The sequence below is a fragment of the Sinohyriopsis cumingii genome, chromosome 2 (assembly GCF_028554795.1).
Source record: "Sinohyriopsis cumingii isolate HCF-2022 chromosome 2, ASM2855479v2, whole genome shotgun sequence".
NCBI lineage: Eukaryota > Metazoa > Mollusca > Bivalvia > Unionida > Unionidae > Sinohyriopsis > Sinohyriopsis cumingii.
In genome coordinates this window covers 57,116,874-57,135,847 of record NC_142962.1, presented here as the reverse complement: position 1 = coordinate 57,135,847, position 18,974 = coordinate 57,116,874, and the positions used below count along the sequence as shown (strand labels likewise).

The 18,974-nt window shown below is 40.3% G+C and overlaps 1 protein-coding gene across 1 annotated transcript in view; it reads right to left on the bottom strand.

Moving 5' to 3' along the window:
* Positions 1 to 5,826, bottom strand: part of LOC149804927 (uncharacterized) — a 47,775-nt gene extending 41,949 nt beyond the window's left edge. The window contains exons 1-2 of the mRNA XM_089945944.1: positions 5,546 to 5,826; positions 907 to 1,196 (exon numbers count right to left, since the gene is read on the bottom strand). Coding sequence (XP_089802070.1) covers positions 907 to 1,196; positions 5,546 to 5,756 — 501 coding nt within the window. The 5' untranslated portion in view covers positions 5,757 to 5,826. The remainder of the gene's footprint in view (positions 1 to 906; positions 1,197 to 5,545) is intronic.
* Between the last annotated feature and the right edge of the window lie 13,148 nt (positions 5,827 to 18,974).

The following is an 18,974-nucleotide window of genomic DNA, read 5'->3' as shown; positions in this document are numbered from 1 at the left end:
ATAGGCATTTCAAACCAGTACTGCTATAGCTTCATTTGACAAGTCTGATCCTTTGTTAAATATACTAAAAAGAGTGTTGCTTCCTACTGTACTAAAGCTCTTGAGGAACACACATTTTTTTTATACATCTAACTGACAAAAAGCTAAATTTCAAGCATTTATAATACCAGGACTCAAAATATTGTTATTCTGCTTATGCTTTGGACATAACTAATCAAAATGCATTCAATGTTCTGTCATTATCTTGGCCACAAGAACTGGATGAACAACATGCTGCTGTCGAAACGTCTTAGATTAAAATGACCTCAATCATCTGCCTTTCTTTTATTCATGATGGGGGGTTTACAGATTTAAAATCTATGGTAACTTAAGTGTATTTTCTATAATCTTCATTATTCTTATGTACTAATCAGTGAATCCAACTGGCTGTTATTACTTTTAACAAAATAGTAAGAAAGCTTGGATAGATGTTTTGTTGGCTTGATTGACTTTAGCTTTTCTATTTTCTTTGGTGTCATTAATTTCATTTATTGTTACAGCAATGCCGACAATGCAAGGCAAAGATTCGGTCTGATGCTTGACAGTAGTATACATACTGGTTCACTCTGGCATGACAATCAATACTTCAAGCATGAAGTCTCCTTTAGGAAGCCATTATGGCTTGAGACAACTTGAGATTTGTATTATGAAGATTCAAAGATACAAAATTGAAAATCATTTGATTTTATAGCTGTGAAGGTACATATAAGAAAAAAAATGTATCTTAATAACCAGACATATCTGGCATATATAATGGTTTCTGAAAGATTGACTTCTACAGTCCATTTCTACAATTATAGAATTTTCATTTTCAAAATTATTGCTGAAAAAGCTGTCATATGAAAGAATTGCTAGGTTCAATTTAACCTGTGGATGGAATACTGCATCAGCAAATCTATGAAATGTTCCCTCTTCTGTTACTGGTTCAGGTGCCTCCATTGTTGATGACTGAACATACATTCGCTGATCAGAAAAATTTGAGAAATAAACTGCTCCATCATACACCATGGCAGCCCCTCCCCCATACTCATGTACTCGGGTCCTGGCATTGAACCCCGCAGGAGTCAAAGACTGGAACTTGGGTTCCCCACTTTTCTGTGAGCAAACAACATATCTCCCTCCCTCATCATACCTCAACTCAGTCCAGTACACAGTGTCTGAGGAAAATAAAAATATCACATTAAATTCTGTCCATATATGTTTTTATTTATAATCTGATAAAGCTACCTGTAGTAAAGTTATTCCAAAGTGTCTGCTGCTAAATTCTCAAAAAGGTTCCATGTTAAAAGAATGAATCTGTATTATCATAATTTTTTTTGGCACATTTTGACAGAATAGCAGAATTTTACTTTTCCCAGCACCTACATCATATGGAGCAAATGAACATAAAATTCCCTTATCTACTGAACTGCACTACTCCTGACAACAATGCATTTGATAACATCATAAAAATGAAGATCATCAAAAGACTTCACCCACTTAAATATTTTATGTGGGGATGTATTAGATTAATATACATTAATTCAAGGAAGCAAATTTGTTAGTAAATTATGTTTCTCCAATAATACTTACCTGTTCACATTATATTAACTTTCTTTCCCACCTCTAAACCTAGCCACCCAGGAAAGATGGCAAAACATCTTTCTGTCTATGTAATGTAGACAAACTGAAGCAACTCTTACAAGTTAACTTCCCTTTCTATTCATTTATTTTTTTAATTGAGCCATACCTAAAAGGCTGGGATTGCTTGAGTGGAGTTACTGTCACTCATTTAAATAGATCTGTCACTACATCAAGTGGATAACTGATCCAGGATGTTTCATCTTAGTGGTGTGATCTGAAATACTACAGTTTATGCCCCTCATTTGTTAACTACTTTCACCAAAAACAAATGATGGAGGGAATGTCTAAGCCTTCAGTTGACTAAAAGAGTATGTACAGCCCAAAGTTCCGGGGTTTTGGAAAATGAAAAATAAATGTCAGAAGTCAAATGATCCCAAAGGGCACAGACCCGAAGGAAGGTTCCTGATCGGACAATTCTGTATGGAGCATTTGTCTTCCCTTGATAATGAGTTATATGAGCCAGACAGGAATATGTCAGACTTGAATATTACCTGATATTTGGAAGTACCCATCAAAGTATTCCATTACCATGTGGTAAAGTCTGGTGATTGTTCTGCCCCTTGTAAAGAAATATCACCACAAGCAAATTGTCCTACATCATCAGCACTATGTTTCATTGACATGCTCCACCCATTTGTGCAAGGCATTGAGAATGGCTTTCATATCTGTGAGGTCATATGAAAAGCTTCGTCTTAAAGAATCCATATGTCACGACCACCACAGGCCCAGTAGTAAACTGCATTGTAACAGGCCCACCCAATTAAGTAGGCAGATGAACAGTAAGAAACTTTCGCACCTAAACATGATGTTTTGTTTGATGCTTTCTTCAATGTATGAGTTACGTTTTTAATTTGTTTAGACAAACGATACCAAGTTAAAATGTGTTCCATATATAGATGAACAAAATGGTGAGAAAGGATAAGGTCAGACTTCTCTAAGCTGATTCTCCACCCTCAACTATGAATGAGGGAAGTAAGAATTTTCATGTCATTCAGGAATGCCACCTTCTCTGTGGAAGATGTCCAAGATTGGCATTACTGAAGGTCTAACTTCAAGGTCTTGGTTGATGCCCTCTCCAACACATATGGGATTCTTTCGATGTATTTACGAGAAAGATACTATGTGTCAAGGGATCCATATTTAGATATACCAAAATACTGAGAAGGGAAAGTTCCAACATTTCTGCATTAATTATCCAAACAATGACAGAGGTAAGGTTATTTATGTCATGAACCAAAATCCATACTTCCCTAAATTTTTTGTGGTGTGTCATGCAGGAATATCACCATTGCTGCAGTTTATATCCTGAACTAGTGACAATTCAAGGGCTTAGATCAGGGCTGTATGAATCGATATATGAAAAGTATAGCAATAGAATTGGTATACAAAACAACCCAGTAACCATGGCAATTTAGAGGTAAGCATGTACAATGCATAAGAATATTTACGGAAAACCAAATTATGTCTTGATAGGTAAACATGATAACAAGAACAGTAACTCTTTCCAGCACATGGGAAAAGAAAATTGTAAACAATAGTAATAATACTGTGCAATTCAAGTTTTAAAAAAATTAAAACTTCATTTTATGACAATGCAGACATTTATACTAAGGAATCAGATTATACAAACATGTTGTCACCCATTATACTCAATGCATTACAAAATTCTGGTACAACTTTTGATGTTATTTAATATTTATAAATGATGGGTTATATCTGGAGACACTGATTGGCTTATTTAATTTCAAATTTTCTGAAAATTCTGAATATTGATGTCTTCAATCAATCAATCTCAACCATATCACTTTATTAATTTAAAAAAACATAATTATAAATATTTTGTAAGCAGTCGTTGCTAGGTCCTTCTCGTACTGATTTCACAATATAATACTACTTCATGGACTGTATAATGCTGCTCAAAATTGGTCAGAATTATTAAAAAAATATAAAAAATTTGTCAAATCCAAATTTAATGTTGCAACATACACAATTTACACCAAGAAATGCATATTATGATCACGGGCAAGGGGGTCCAGAGTGGCCGAGTGGTCTAAAGTGCAATCCATTACAGATCACTGCCATCTCACCTCTGTGCGAGTTCAAGTCTCGGATTCGGCCAATGTGGGTATGTGAGAAAGCTTGACAGTAGCTTCTCGTGGGTCGGTGGTTCTTTATGGGGTTTTCCTGGGTTCTTCCTCCACCATTAATACTGGGCGCCATGTATAGCCTATTGTGTGCTGAAAAATAGCGTTAAACACAACAGCAACAACAATCACAGTGCAAAACATGTACATAATAGGAAAAAGTGAATGAGGAATTTGTCAAGAATTCTGTCCATTTGGAGGGTCATTGATTTTATTTTAAAGATATGAAAATAGACCAAAATTATCCTTTTATAATTAATTCTAAAATGGAAATTGTTGTTTATTAAATCATAATTTCAGATCAATTTATATATGTACAAGAATAATTAATTATTATGCACTATTAATTTTATTGTAAAATATTATTTCAACTTGTGTATGACTCATCAATATGGTATTCATGTAAAATGATGGGGGTGTAAAAAAAAAAACAAGCACAATAAAATCCTCTATAACTAGATCATGAGGTCAAGATTTTGCAAAAAGTGAACAAAGAACAATATTACAACTGTGGATGGTGTATGTTTTAATACTTCCTGTGAACTGAATTGAAAAGTAGTCATAAACAAGAGTTGATTTTTTTTCATTAATGCAGAAAATATTCCATCTTTATATATTTCAACTGTAGATGGTACTAGCCCTACATGTAAGACCTTGATGCTGATATTTATGTTTTGGACGTCAGGGTCTTACTGACTAACTAACAGCACTGTGTATTGTGTTTTGATGTCGATAACATCATAACAAAAGTCTAATTTTCAGGAATATCTCACACAACTGGCAACTAAAATAACGGCTCTTTTCTAAAAAGTAAAGTCATAGTGTTTTAGTCAGACTTTACTTACTCTGATGTCTTTTCTCTAATAAATTCAAATTCTCACCCAAAAAAATGGACCTGTTTAAAGTTTTGTTGTCCTACATTTCAGATGGCTGGAGAACTACAAAAAGCCATGAATGCCGAAATCGGGTTAAGTTGAAATATTATTCTTTAATTAAATGACTAAAAATATATTATGTCTATTGGAACTGTAAGCAATGTTTCATTTCGTTCAAAAAACATATCCACCACATGAACCTACTTAAAAAATACTTTGGCATACCTTGACTAATGTTGCATTACAACAAATTCAAATGTATGTCAACAGGACATGAAGATACGTCCATTTGATAGTGTCATATTTTCATTCTGCCAGGATAAAGACAACACAGTAAGTATATTAATTACACATAAATTAGTGGAAGAGTGTCGATATATGCTGCCAAATGTGTTATTCCTGAAACTCTGACTACTCGTCCTGATGTCAACGACATTGGAACATGCTATACAAGGCCATTATTTGGATAGTAAGACAAAGCACTAAAACAAAACCAACATGTGCTGTCTTACATTATAGGACTATGGACGGTGCATGTTTTAATACTTGCTCAGTTGTTGCCAATTTAATTGAAAAGATATCATAAAGAGCTGATTTGTGAAATAATGCAGACAATATTTTATTGTTATATATTCTATAATTCTGAAAAAATCTTCCCCTGTTACTACTTATAAGTATTGTTATGCCTGCATATGTCTTACTTTCACTTTCACTATTGTACTTGATCATTGCACCCAATCTATGAAAGGAGTTGTAGTATTGATAGATAATATTCCTAAGTAACGTCCTATATCCCACGGTTTATTCGTTGAAAGTTTGCTAGGGTGGTTGTGTCCTAAACAGCCATTTATCTTTGTGCCTCACCTGCATTATCCGAGTTGAGATCAGTATGAACTTCCTGAAAATTGACACTGCTTTCGGAAACCAACTGGCTGGAAATCGGAGATTTCCACGTCCCGTATGATGACACTGCCGCGCTCATTTTAGAAAAATATCGAGAAAGTGTTCTAGCCTGTACAGTAGCAATATTTACGACCGTGTATCTGATGCGATGGGTTAATGGCAATACACGCATGTGACGGACAAGGCCAGTTCTGGAAGATAACCTGAACACCGGTGTCTGACTCTCGCTCTGAAGATTATTCAAGGGAAATAACTGCGTTAAAAGCAAACGCATAAGAAAGACACATACTCACGTGTAACTTCCAGTATTATAAACAAGTTTCAGCTAGTACCGGGGTGGACAATGTATCCTCTTACCTTCGAAATCAGTTACAAGCAAAATAAAACTCCATAACTATCAACACGAATACATTTTTGAAACTGGTCGGAAGATGTAGAAACATACTGAGTAAAAAGACTGGAACGGCAAAATCGGATCGATCTATGAGTTATATAGTTTTAGTTTACCGTCCAGTTTGTTTGTATCCTATTACCAGTTTTAGAAATGAAGAGCATCGAGGATATAAAAATGTACACATCTTAGTCATTTCATTCATCAGCTTATACTTTATAACCTTACTGTCGCCAGGGTATATGTAGTACTTGCAAACGGAAACAGAGTCACATGTGTAATATATATTTATATTGTGCTTTGTTTTTGTTTATGATTGATGGGTGTAGATGGAGTAGCCAAACATATAGACTTGACTGAGAAGCGGGAATAGTCAAGACAAGAACAATGCATAATGCAGTTGTCACTCTCCACGTTGGCCACTTTAAACACGCTTGCTTTGAAGCGAAGAGTGCGCTGTTTGTTGTGTGTGTGTGTGTGTGTTCTTTTATTTTCTTTTTCTTCTCGCTTCTGCCTAAATGTAGCTAAGTAAAAGTGGTTTCTGTTTGTATAACTACTAAATATCCTAAGGCAAAACAAAGGCTGGAAAATATTGTCCTTTGTTACTCTCTAGCGTACTGGCTTTTACACTACTGCTCACTTGTGGCATTTTAGTCGCATATGTCATCCACTCAGAAACAATACATGTTCTGGCTTCATCTAGAGAACTTATTCTGGCATAATCTGAGATCGAGTGGTTCGTTATGCATGACTACCCTCCCACCTTTTAAAGTTACAAGAAACAATGTTTCGTTTTGTATTCATAATGATAGTAATGTTTCCCTCCCTAATTTTCGGAAAAGATCTTTTTGATACCCTAAACCTAATTACTTTTTTCTGATAAAGAAATCATATATATATATATATATATATATATATATATATATATATATATATATATATATATATATATATAATTAAATCATTTTCTATCAATGAAGCCACCTGATGGGGTAAGGTCACAGAGTGCTTAAAAACTCGGTGGAAAAAATAGGAGCACCACTAAAAATGTATGCCAGTCAACCGTTCAAGGAAAACAAATTTTCAGATAAGTGGAAACTCGTGTATATTCTTCCCATTCATAAAAAGGTGATTTATACGAGGTTTCCAATTATATACAAATCTCTCTACTTAGCTGTGTCGCAAAAATGTTTGAAAGATGCGTTTTTAAACAAGTGTGTAATTATTTTAATAAAAGCTGGCAAAGAGGAATATTTTTACGATAGTTCAGGGAATCTAATAAAATAATTTGAAAATTATCTTAGTAATAGAAAACAAATGGTCCTTTTGATTGGTACTTGTTCACAATAAATGATCATCAATGCTGGTGTGCAACAGGGATCCGCACTTGCGTCTCTCTTGTATTTACTTAAATGATAATGCGAATTGTACTCGATCTCTCATCCGTCTCTTTTCAGATGACTTATCTCTGCATTATTCATGTCCTTATTGAATAATGATTTGATAAAAATGCCCAAATAGTCCAAGCAATGTCTCTTAAAGTTTAATATAGAACACAGTGGCAATGTTTTTCACGAACGAGAAAGTAATAAATGTTCCAGAACTTGAGTAGTGTATAGGGCGACAATGGGAATTAGCGACAATGGGAATTAGCATTAAAAACCACCCTGGGACGATATAGCAACAATGGGAAATTTATCATTACGAAAACCCCAGGGACGATATAGCGACAATGGGAAATTTAACATTACGAAAACCCCTGGGACGATGTAGCGACAATGGGAAATTTAACATTACGAAAACCCCTGGGACTGTTTGGCGACAAGGGAAATTAACATGTGGAATAAATCGTGGGTCTGTTTAGCGACAAAGGCAATTGAACATAGGAATAAATCTTGGGCCTGTTTAGCGACAAGGATAAATGGAACAGGGTCTGGAAGAATTGGAGAAATTTATATAACAGCAAAAGGAAGCAGAACAAGCTTTTCTCCTACAGCAACAGCAGCAAGAAGAAGAGGTAAGAAAAAAAACAACAACAAGAAGCAGCAGCAGCAAAGAAACAAGGGTGTGAAAGTCAAACGGTCACGGTACTGTTAGACATTTTAGCAGAGTTAAGAAGTCTGAAACAAATGTATCAGACTTCTTTATTACGACCAAAGAGAATACTACCTTCCCGAGCTAAACACGCCAACCCTGTGAATAAGCCTACCGTACCACCCTTAGTGATTTCAACCAAATCATCATCATCATCAACAGTACGCAGTCCAGAAGTAGGCCTTGGCCGTGGCAAAGGCTTAAGGCAGTTAAAGTTGATTGTTTAAACTCACCACTACACCAAAAAAGGCCCTTTTCAGGGCCACCCATGTCTCTCGAAAAGAGATAGTCTTTCAATTGCCAACATCAATTAAACTCAAATAAAAAACCCATTTTACCCCTATAGTACCTATGAATGATGGAGTGTGTGAGTGTAGGTTCTTATTTTAAAATCAAAACCCAAAGACACTTACCTTTTATGCCTAATTTATTCTTTTATAAATATTTACAATCCAATTCACAATTTACAACATAGCACTTTAAAAAGTTCATTGACTTCTTCTGTCTCTTTGTTCACTCTCTCTGTTTTTTCAATTTCTTCACAGTCACAGTCTTTTCCTCCTCTTCATCCTCACTTTCTTCCCTTCTTCTTTTCTTCTCCTGTTTCTTTTTCTTCACCTGTCTGCTTTCTTCCTCCTCTTCTTCCTTTCCATCACTCCCCTCTTCTTGCTCCTGTTGTTTCTTAGGGCAATCTGGAGACCAATGTCCTTTTTCTTGACAATGATAACAGGTATCTTGACTTTTATCTCTTTTAGCCCCTGTTTTGCTTTTTTAACGGTCTGGACACTCTGAAGGCCAATGCCCTTTCTTCTGACAGATATAGCAAGTATCTTGACTTTTATCTCGAAAGGAAGGAGAGTAGTCCGACGACTGGTCTGAAGAAAATTTTCTAATGACTCCTCGCAACGCTCTGATGAAACGTTCAATTTGTGTAGTCTCGTCCATCGTTGTGCTCGGTTTGAGAGTGAAATGAATAGTGGAAGGACAAGACACACATCCTTTATATACGCTGGTCTGCCATGACTATACAGTAGCCCATGGTGTTTACATTTTAGTCATTTGACGTTTTGCTATCAAGATGAAACGATCCAATTCATTCAAGAAGAAAGAAGAAGAAGAAAGTAAGAGGCATAAACGTGATCTATCGCCTCGTACCAGGGCTGAAGTCTTGGCACAAATTCATGCCAGTGATTTTGAAGAGGACATGAGAGAACCAGAATCCGAACCCTCTAAACCAAGTTCACCACCCTTAGTCAACCCTGAAAAGTACTATTCCATTCATGAGACGGAAAAGCGTCCCTCTAGAAAATTTAGAACTACGGCTTACAAATACACGGTGAAGTTTAAAGATTTCAAGTCCGAAGTACCGTTGGAGAAAGCAGAAGGGTTCATCACCGAGATGTAGGATTCTTTGCTCACCACACTCAAGCGACAATGTCAACCCAAAGAAGACGATCGCTTGAGACTTTCCATACAAAACGACGGCTTGTAATCCCCTGTTTGGATCGAGTTTACCAGCCCTGCAGAATTGACCGCTTCCAAAATCATGGACAAGATTCAACACGTACAACAATCCAATGACCAGTTTGACATCACCGATGGAAAAGCCACACTGGACATGACCCACGTCTCTCCTCCTCAAGGGACCGGACAGCGCAAAAAGGTCTTATTGGTGAACGGTCTTCGTAGCACCAAAAAGAGTCTCGTCCAAATTAACAACCCTCAAGACCAGATGTGCTTAGCCCGAGCCATCGTGGTGGGACGAACCTATGCCAACAAGAACGACACGGCAGAATGGAAAATAGCCTGGAAAACTATTCAAAAATCGGATCGAGCCAAACAACGAGGTGAAGCAGAACTCCTGTTGCAACAAGCTGGTCTGTCCAAAGACACACCCTGTGGCATTCCTGAGATGCAAAAATTGCAAGATATCCTAGCTCCACTCTACACCTTGAAAGTGCACCCTCAAGAAGTGCGCGAGCCTCTGTTGTTTCGAGGGAAAGACTTTAAGGATGGAAAATACATTCACCTCTATCATCACGATGAACACTTCGATGCCATTACCAGTATCACCGCATTCCTGGGATACGGTTATTACTGTGAGAAATGTGACTATGGCTATAACAATCGAGAGCAACACAAGTATAGCGGATCCAAATGCTCAGGATCTTTGGCCTCTCAACCCTGTCTGAACGAAGGGCAAGAACGAGTGCATTGTTCTGCTTGTCTGCGCACGTTTGTCAGCCCTGCCTGTTACCAACAACATTTGAAGACGCAAGGTTCACAGCAGAAATGTGCTTGTCAACTCCTGAGATTGTGCCCTACGTGTGGACAAGGCATATGTACCAACAGTGCCAAGGTACACGTATGTCGAGGAAAGAAAAAATGTCACATTTGTCACCACATCGTGGACTTGGAACACCAATGCTACATGCAAAAATACCAACCCCAAGAAGAAAAAGAGGATGATCACAAGAAGAAAGGCAATTTCATCTTTTTCGATTTCGAATGCATGCAAGAGACCGGCATTCACATTCCTAATTTCTGCGTGGCTCATCGAGCGTGCGAAAAGTGCATTCAAGAACCTATCGTGAGTCATTGTCCTCACTGCAGTAAGATTCCTGAAGGGCGTGAAAAAATCTTTCGGGACCCAAGACGCTAGACGATTTCGCTCGATGGGTCTTAGACCCCATTCACAAGACGTGGAGCCAAGAGGACATCGAACGTTACGGAGATTGTCATAGTCATGCCACAGTGATGGCTCACAATTTTTCGGGATACGATGGACAGTTTCTTTTGAGGTACTATACGCAACATGGCACCGAGCGTCCTAAAGTCACTTTGAACGGAGCCAAAATCATTTTCATGCAAGTGGGACAAGTGCAGTTTAAAGATTCGATGAGTTACTTGGCCATGCCTTTGAGTCGAATGCCTAAAACGTTTGGAATGACAGAAATGGCTAAAGGTTATTTTCCTCACTTTTTCAGTACGGAAGCCAATCAACATTCCGTTCTACCCCATTTGCCTGAGGCTCACTATTACGACCCCGACAACATGCATACCGAACAACGAGAAGCTTTCTCCGCTTGGTACCGTTTGAAAACCGATCCCGAATTTAAACGCACCGTGGAAAGCTACCAGTTCATAAACCCCCTGAACCCGAGGGATAGTTTGTACGGAGGAAGGACCAATGCCACCTGTTTGCTGTACCAAGCTGACGAAGAGAAAGGAGAAGAAATCAAATACTTGGACGTGTGTTCGCTGTATCCCTACGTGTGCAAATATCGCCGCTTTCCCGCAGGACACCCGCAATTGTTGACGGAACACATCGACCTGGCCAACTTTCGACAATACGAAGGCTTGATCAAGTGTAAAGTTTTGCCTCCCACTGACTTGTACCATCCCGTGCTACCTCACCATTGTCAAGACAAACTGATGTTTCCTTTGTGCCGTACTTGTGCCGAAACGTGCAACCAAGATCAACCTTGTCAGCACACCCAGGAAGAACGTGCCTTGACGGGAACCTGGGTCAGCGTATAATTGTTCAAAGCTATGGACATGGGATACCAACTGTTAGAAGTGTACGAAATTTGCCACTTTCCCAAGACACAACAATACCACCAGGGTGACCCCACTCAGAAAGGCATTTTCGCAGACTACGTGGATGCCTTTTTGAAACTGAAGCAAGAAGCCAGCGGCTATCCTTCCTGGTGTCACACACCCGAAGACCAAATAAAATTCAAAGAGAAATCCCGGGAACAAGAAGGCATTACTTTAGACCACATCGAGAAAAACGAAGGCAGGCGATCGTTTGCCAAAGTGATGTTAAATTGCTTATGGGGTAAAATGGCACAACGACCGTGTTTACCCAAGACGGAATATTTGACAGAACCTTCCCGCTACTTCCAGATGATTCACGACAAAACCAAATTCATGAAACACGTGGACGTCGTTCGCGAGGATTTAATCTTAGCCAATTACGAAGAAGATCTGGACTTTGTAGAAGCTGACCCCTTTGGAAATGTCATCATTGCGGCTTATGTGACAGCTCGTGCTTGCTTAAAACTGTACGAAGCTTTAGAACTGTTAGTAGAACGTGTCCTGTACTTTGACACGGACAGTTGCATTTATATCCATCACCCGAGTCAACAGCGCCCTGATATCGAAGGAGACCGTTTAGGAGCCTGGACAGACGAGCACCCCGACGACAAGATTCTAAGTTTCGCGAGTGGTGGTCCTAAAAATTACGGCTACGAATACCGGGACAAACAAGGAGTAGCGCACACGAAGTGTAAAGTGAAAGGATTGACTCTGAATTATCGTACCAGTCGAGTGGTGAACTTTGGCGTATTGAAAGAAGCCTTACACTCTGGAAAAGATGACCACTTTAAAGTGACCACCTATCAACCCAACAAGATTGTACGTTTACCCACTCACCACATCGTCAGTCGATCCCTGGAAAAAGTCTATCAAATCGTGTACCAGAAGCGAGTGCGGCTTCCCAATCACTTTACTTTGCCGTATGGACATGTCGGTATAAAACATTGGTTGTGAGAGGATAGCCACCCACCAGAAGCATGACTTCGCCACAGCAAGAATCGAGTGAGAACTCCAAGTTCAAACCCCACCATTTTCCAGTTTTCTTGCCTGAATATTGTGATTGTGCCAGTCGATTGGACACGTTTCAAGCATGGCCTACAGATAGGGATCTATGTATCTATAAAGATTCAGCTATTCTGGAACATACTCGATGGTCTCCGCACTGCCCTTACCTTTCTATGGCCTTTCCACCCATTACACTACGGTACAATTATTACGGCACCTTAGAGACGGAAAACAAGACATAAAAAAGGAACGATGTACAAGCTTGAGACTTCATTGCGACTAGTATAAAAAGGAATCCTAGGCAAGATCGATAGTTCATTGTGACTACCAAGACCAAGTGAACAAGATGAATCTTTTGAAAGAGACAACATTCCAGTTTGGGGATTGTAAAAACGTTTTATCTTCCCCTAGTGTGACTAATATTGGATGGATAAGACCCATGCATTGCGACGGAAAATGTCCGGAAGGAAACTGCAAGTGTCCATGCGGGTACGATTGTAATTGCGTAACGGAGTTTGCAGACGAGTGCGATTGTGAGCCTTGCGATGGGAACGATGCTGTAAGTTGTGACCTTAGCGATGCCGTAAAGCATCATGGAAACTTTGTTCTCACTACCCCTATCATGGAAAGTGATGCTGTGCGTGTCAAACCTGAGGGATGCGAAAGCGATGCCACTGGTCCTCTTGGACACTTTACTGGGTTTCATTTTAAAGGTGGATGTCAACCTTCACGTCTACCACCCTACGGATGTCATCCAGCCCTGAGCAAACTCCTGTCCATGTCACCCTACCCTCATCGAAACGAACCTGTGAAAGACGAATATTCGTTCCCTGTGCGTTTGTCGGAATACTGCGACTTTGAAAATCGTCTTCAATCGTTCAAAAGAAAATGGCCTAAGTATCTGGGAGGACCGACCCCCGAAGAATTAGCCAGAGCCGGATATTTCTAAGGGGATAAGGTCAAGTGCTTCAGTTGCGGTGTGTCACTTCACCACTGGGAACCGCAAGATTCGGCCTACCTAGAACATGTTCGATGGTCACCGAATTGTCATTACTTACCCTTAGTGGGACCGAGACATTGAAGTAACTTACCATGTCGTTGAAGAAGAAGAAACCAGATTGGCTAGGAGTCAAATGTTGGACATCACCGAGACCAGTATTTAAACTTCATTTCAAAAACGATATTGAACCATTGCCTAAAGAACTGCAAGAGAAGATTTACAAGGAATTTGGCAGGGACTTGCCAGAGTGAAATCTCAATGGGCAACTGTAGAACTTTTGTGCCGAGAAATTCACAAGAGGAAAGTGAAAACAGTCAACCAGTGTGTTAGATTTCTCTGGGTCAAGTGTGCATTCATCCTATTATATCACTCTAGACCGTTTACATCAAAAGAGTTCAATGAGATTCTTGGACGTTACCCTGAATGGCAGTGGTCAGAAATTGCTCACTATGTGGATTACTTTTGCTCTAGGAGAAGATTGTGAATTGTACTGACTGACCTATTCATGGATACTTTACAAGAGAACATTCGTGCTTTGCCTGTGGAGTTGAGAGAACGCATTTACCGAGAACTGGTCAAAATACAAGTCAGACGTAAAGAACAGTTGCATCCGTTACGTCACCGATTTTTAAATCACTGGTACCTGAATGCTATAAAATTGATTGGATACAGTTCTTGTAATAATTGATGGTAATGATCCACGGTTTGAATATGGTCATTTAGTTCCTTCCACGGAATCTGTTCAATCACTTGTGACATAAGCCTTGGCATGGATTCCTGTTTTTATAGTCTCTTTATTTTGGAAACAATAAAGGTACTTTCTAACTAGAGATCTTCGTTCTCCAGTTGGGAATCTAAATCTTGCATACTGTAACCTACACTTCAGAGTTTGTTGAGAAGTTTCTCTTCCGCTAAGCAGATTCCACGTAAAATATGTTGGTAATCCTTTAACTCGTCTTCCTCAATGCGTTGCTCTAGGTGAATCTCGAAGCGTGTAAACCAAAGTTTAATTTCTTCTTCGTCTTCTCCTAACATGTCGTCGAAAATGACCAAATGGGTTTGAAAGGCACGATCCCTTTGTCTAAACACCAGAAACAATGCTTAGGCAAACATCGTCACGTTCTTCGCCAAATGGTTCAAAAGAAAATTCCCATTCGTCAAAAAAAGATGTTGGTCCAACGTGGATGAATTTTACCCCTCTTGCTAGGCCCCTTACTGAAAGGAGTCTTGGGAACCGTTTTGGGAGGACTGGTGGGAGCAAGATAAAAAGGCCGTCTGGAGTCCCAAGATCTCAGAATTGACCCTTGACATCCCATGGAAGGACGAAAACTAGCTTTAGTGCCTTACAAACGATGGATGGAATACCATAGGTGGCAAGAACAACGCACCCCGCATTTACCTCCCAATCCCAATTTGAGCCAGATGTCCCAGTTACAACACGAACTGCAGTCCTTAATGGATCGCCAAGACTTGTCCGAAACAGAAAAATCGCAAAAGTACGGTCAACTCTTGCAACGACTGCAACTCTTTCACCAGAAAGCCTCAGACGAAACAGCTCTACCCACTCTGAAAGATTTTAAGACCTTGATGAAAAGTCCAGCACCATCACTACTACCACCACCACTACCAGTGGCCAAGACAGAAAAAGGAGAAGAAGAAGAAGAAGGGTTTCAAACTCCACCAGAAAAAGTACGCAAGTTAACAACACCACCTACCTCCAGAATTGGATGGATTAAAAAGATGATGAAGACCGCTTCTTCATCAGAAGAGAAAAAGAAGGTGAAGGCAGAGGTGAAACAAAAAAAGATATCCACAGTTCAGACATGCTCCTCTGCGACACCTATTGCCGGTCGCACACGCAAAGCATTGCAATCCAAGAAAATACCCCAAGAGAAAAAGAGTAGCATCCTCCCAGAGTGGGTGCCTTATTAACAAACAAACACAAAATGGAAAAAGTGTTAGCCAGCATTTGCTACGATCCCTCCCATCCTGCAGGTTACGCAGGAGTTCAAAAATTGTATCGTGCTGCCAAAACGCGACTGAAAAGTCTCCGTGCAAGTGCAACGATGGTTACAAGAGCAAGCTACTTACACTTTACACAAACCCATTCCACGCAAGTTTTCCAGAAGTCGCACCCGAGTGGAAGGCATCGATCATCAATGGCAAGCCGATTTAGCCGATGTCTCTCATTTGGCCAGCTACAATCGCGGCTACAAATATTTGTTTTGTGTCATCGACGTCTTTTCCAAATTTGCCCGGGTTGTGCACTTGACTTCCAAATCGAGCAGTGAGTTAGTGCGAGCCCTGCAACGAGTGTTGAAACAAAGCGGTCGTCACCCTCTTCGATGGCAAACGGACAAAGGTACCGAATTTCTGAACCAAGCTTTCCAAAAAGAATTAAAGAAACGTGACATTCATTTTTTTACCACCGAGAATCCTGAAACCAAAGCCAGCATCGTGGAACGTTTTCAACGCATTTTGAAAGAACGCATGTGGAAATATTTTACGCATCACCACACTCTGAAGTACATCGACATCTTACCGCACCTGGTGCAAGCGTACAACCAATCTTACCATCGAAGCATTGGACGTGCTCCACAAGAGGTGACTCCCGAGAACGAAGTGCTGGTGTCTGATCGCCTGTTTGGTACGTCCCCGACGAGGGCTGTCCCCAAGAAAAGTGGAGTGTTGACCGTAGGAGATTGGGTACGCATTGGCAAAACCAAACGCACTTTCGACAAAGGTTACTTACCTAACTGGACCACCGAATTGTTTCGTGTAACTGGACGAGTGCATGTCCGTGATCCTGCCGTCTATAAATTGGAAGACATGAACGGAGAAGTTCTTAAAGGAACGTTTTATTTGCCCGAGTTACAACTTGTCACCAAAAAAGAAGACGACGTGTACGACATCGAAAGCATTCTCGAACGCAGAACCCGTAAAGTGGGCAAACGACGTGTCAAAGAAGTTAAAGTACGTTGGAAAGGATATCCGCCCAGTTTTGATTCTTGGATCGACGCTTCGCAAGTCATCGACTATAAAAAGAAGTGACCATCATGCCCTTTCACACAGACTCAGCTACGGCGACCACTCCTTCACCCAGTTCTTCTCTGCAAGATTTACAGAAACAACCCTTGTGGGTGTGGTGTGGAGAACGTGTGCCTAAAACGCAAATCGTCTTTTTCTGCCAAATCTTCGTGGTGTATTGTGTCATCGGGGCAGCCATCGCCAATTTGAGTTTGCAACAAGGAGACAAACAATTGTGGACCATTTTATTGAGCAGTTGCATCGGTGACCTGCTTCCCAATCCCTCCCTGAAATTCTCTTCCAACGGGAACAACGGGAACCTTGTGTCCAGTGCCAGTGTCAGTCACCACTCCAACAACAATAACAACCCCATTTTGGGCGGAGACACTCCTCTGACGTCCAGTAACCCCTCGGACAGCCACGGAACTCTGGAATTATGAACAATAACAACCAATTTTACTTAACCTTACCCAGTGACAGTTCCATAGAGGTGTTTCCCAACAACACGTTGTGCTGTTACACGGCCAAATTACCTCAGGCCATCCAATTAGATCACGAAGCCCATTGAGAAATGGCTTTGGTAGAAATGATTTACCCAACACAAATCAAAAACATCACTGAAACTCAAAACACTTTTGACGTCGAAATTCTGGACCAAACAGTGCAACAAACCATGATTACCACTAATCAACATAAATCACTTCCGAAGGACACATTACCCCGCAGCAGTAGTGACACTTCTCCTCCTTTTTACATTTATCACTTTAAAATTAACTCAGGCCATTGTTTTAGTGGTCAACATCTGGTGGAGGCAATCGCTGACAAATTCCATGCAGCATTTTACAAAGTTCTAACCGGACTAAAAAATCGTGTTACGATTGAGTACCATAAACTGTCTCACCGTCTACTAATCAAATTTGAAAGTGAGGAAAAAAGTATTCGTATGAAATTTTGCCCTGAATTGTATGGCATTTTGGGTGGAGACCTCAATATGGTCACGGATAAGCACACCAAAAGGATTCACATCGCAGACATTGACAACAACGGGCATTTTGCGAGGTATTTTCGTTTCCCGGTAGAACTGAACCAGGGACTGAATTTGATCTTCGTGTACTACGATGTGGTGGAGTATAACGTTGTGGGACACACCTCCGTACTGTTACTGCGTGTCATTCCTTTCAAAGTGGATTCTGCCACGAACAATGACCAGGAAGGTGGAAACAACTATCACGTACACCGCGAATTTGTACATCCTCACTATTTGCCTGTCAGCAAGTTGTATTTGGACACGGTCAACATTGCTATAAAAGGAGATTTGGGACAAAATATTCCATTCACCAAAGGAAAAGTCACGGTGAAACTCCATTTTCGAAAACGGTTCTCTAACGACTCGTAAGTCATGTATCCAGTGTACCGAGGTGTTGCTCGACAGCGAGGACACGGTTTAGGAGATATGTTGAAATCAGCCTTTCGTTCGGTGGCTCCGGTGTTGAAACCGATGGTGACACGCGGATTGCATGCCTTGAAAGATGCCGCACTGACCCAAGGCAAAGAATTTCTCCAAAATATCATCATCGACAAACAAAACCCAAAAGAAGCCTTCTTGAGGGAAGGCAAAAATGTCTTGTTGCAAATGGACAAAGACATTTTAGACCGACGAGAAACACCTATAAATGCCCTGCACGCTACCGAGTCAAGCATTCCCGCTTCCCTGAAGCCACAGCAAGGACAAGAGACGAGGAAGAAAACACCCTTTCACCAGACTTCACACGTCTAAAGCTAGAAAGACTAAAAAAAAAGAAGAACCGTTCGAGAGTTACACGTTTTCGATTATTGAGAAACAGCAAACAAATGATGCACCGAGAGTCATGCTCCTGTTCCAAGTCGGAACTGGATCTGTTTGCCATGCCACCTACCATGATGACGATGCAAGAATCCCAATGGGTGGAATTTCATCCCGTCTCCTCACTGACAGATTCCGCTCCCATCGAGTTTGAAATCAAAGGACAGCCCGAAGATTACATCGATCTGAATAGCAGTTACTTGTACTTGAAAGTCAAAAATCTAGATAAGGGAGGAGATACTACAGTAGACGAGAAAGTAGCTCCCGTCAACAATTTCATGCATTCCTTGTTCAGCTCGGTGGATTTGTACTTGAATAACAAACTAGTCAGTATGAGCATGGATACTTACCCTTACCGTGCCTACTTGGAAAATCTCTTGACGTACGGAATAGACGCCAAGAACACCCATCTCAATGCCTGCGTGTTATG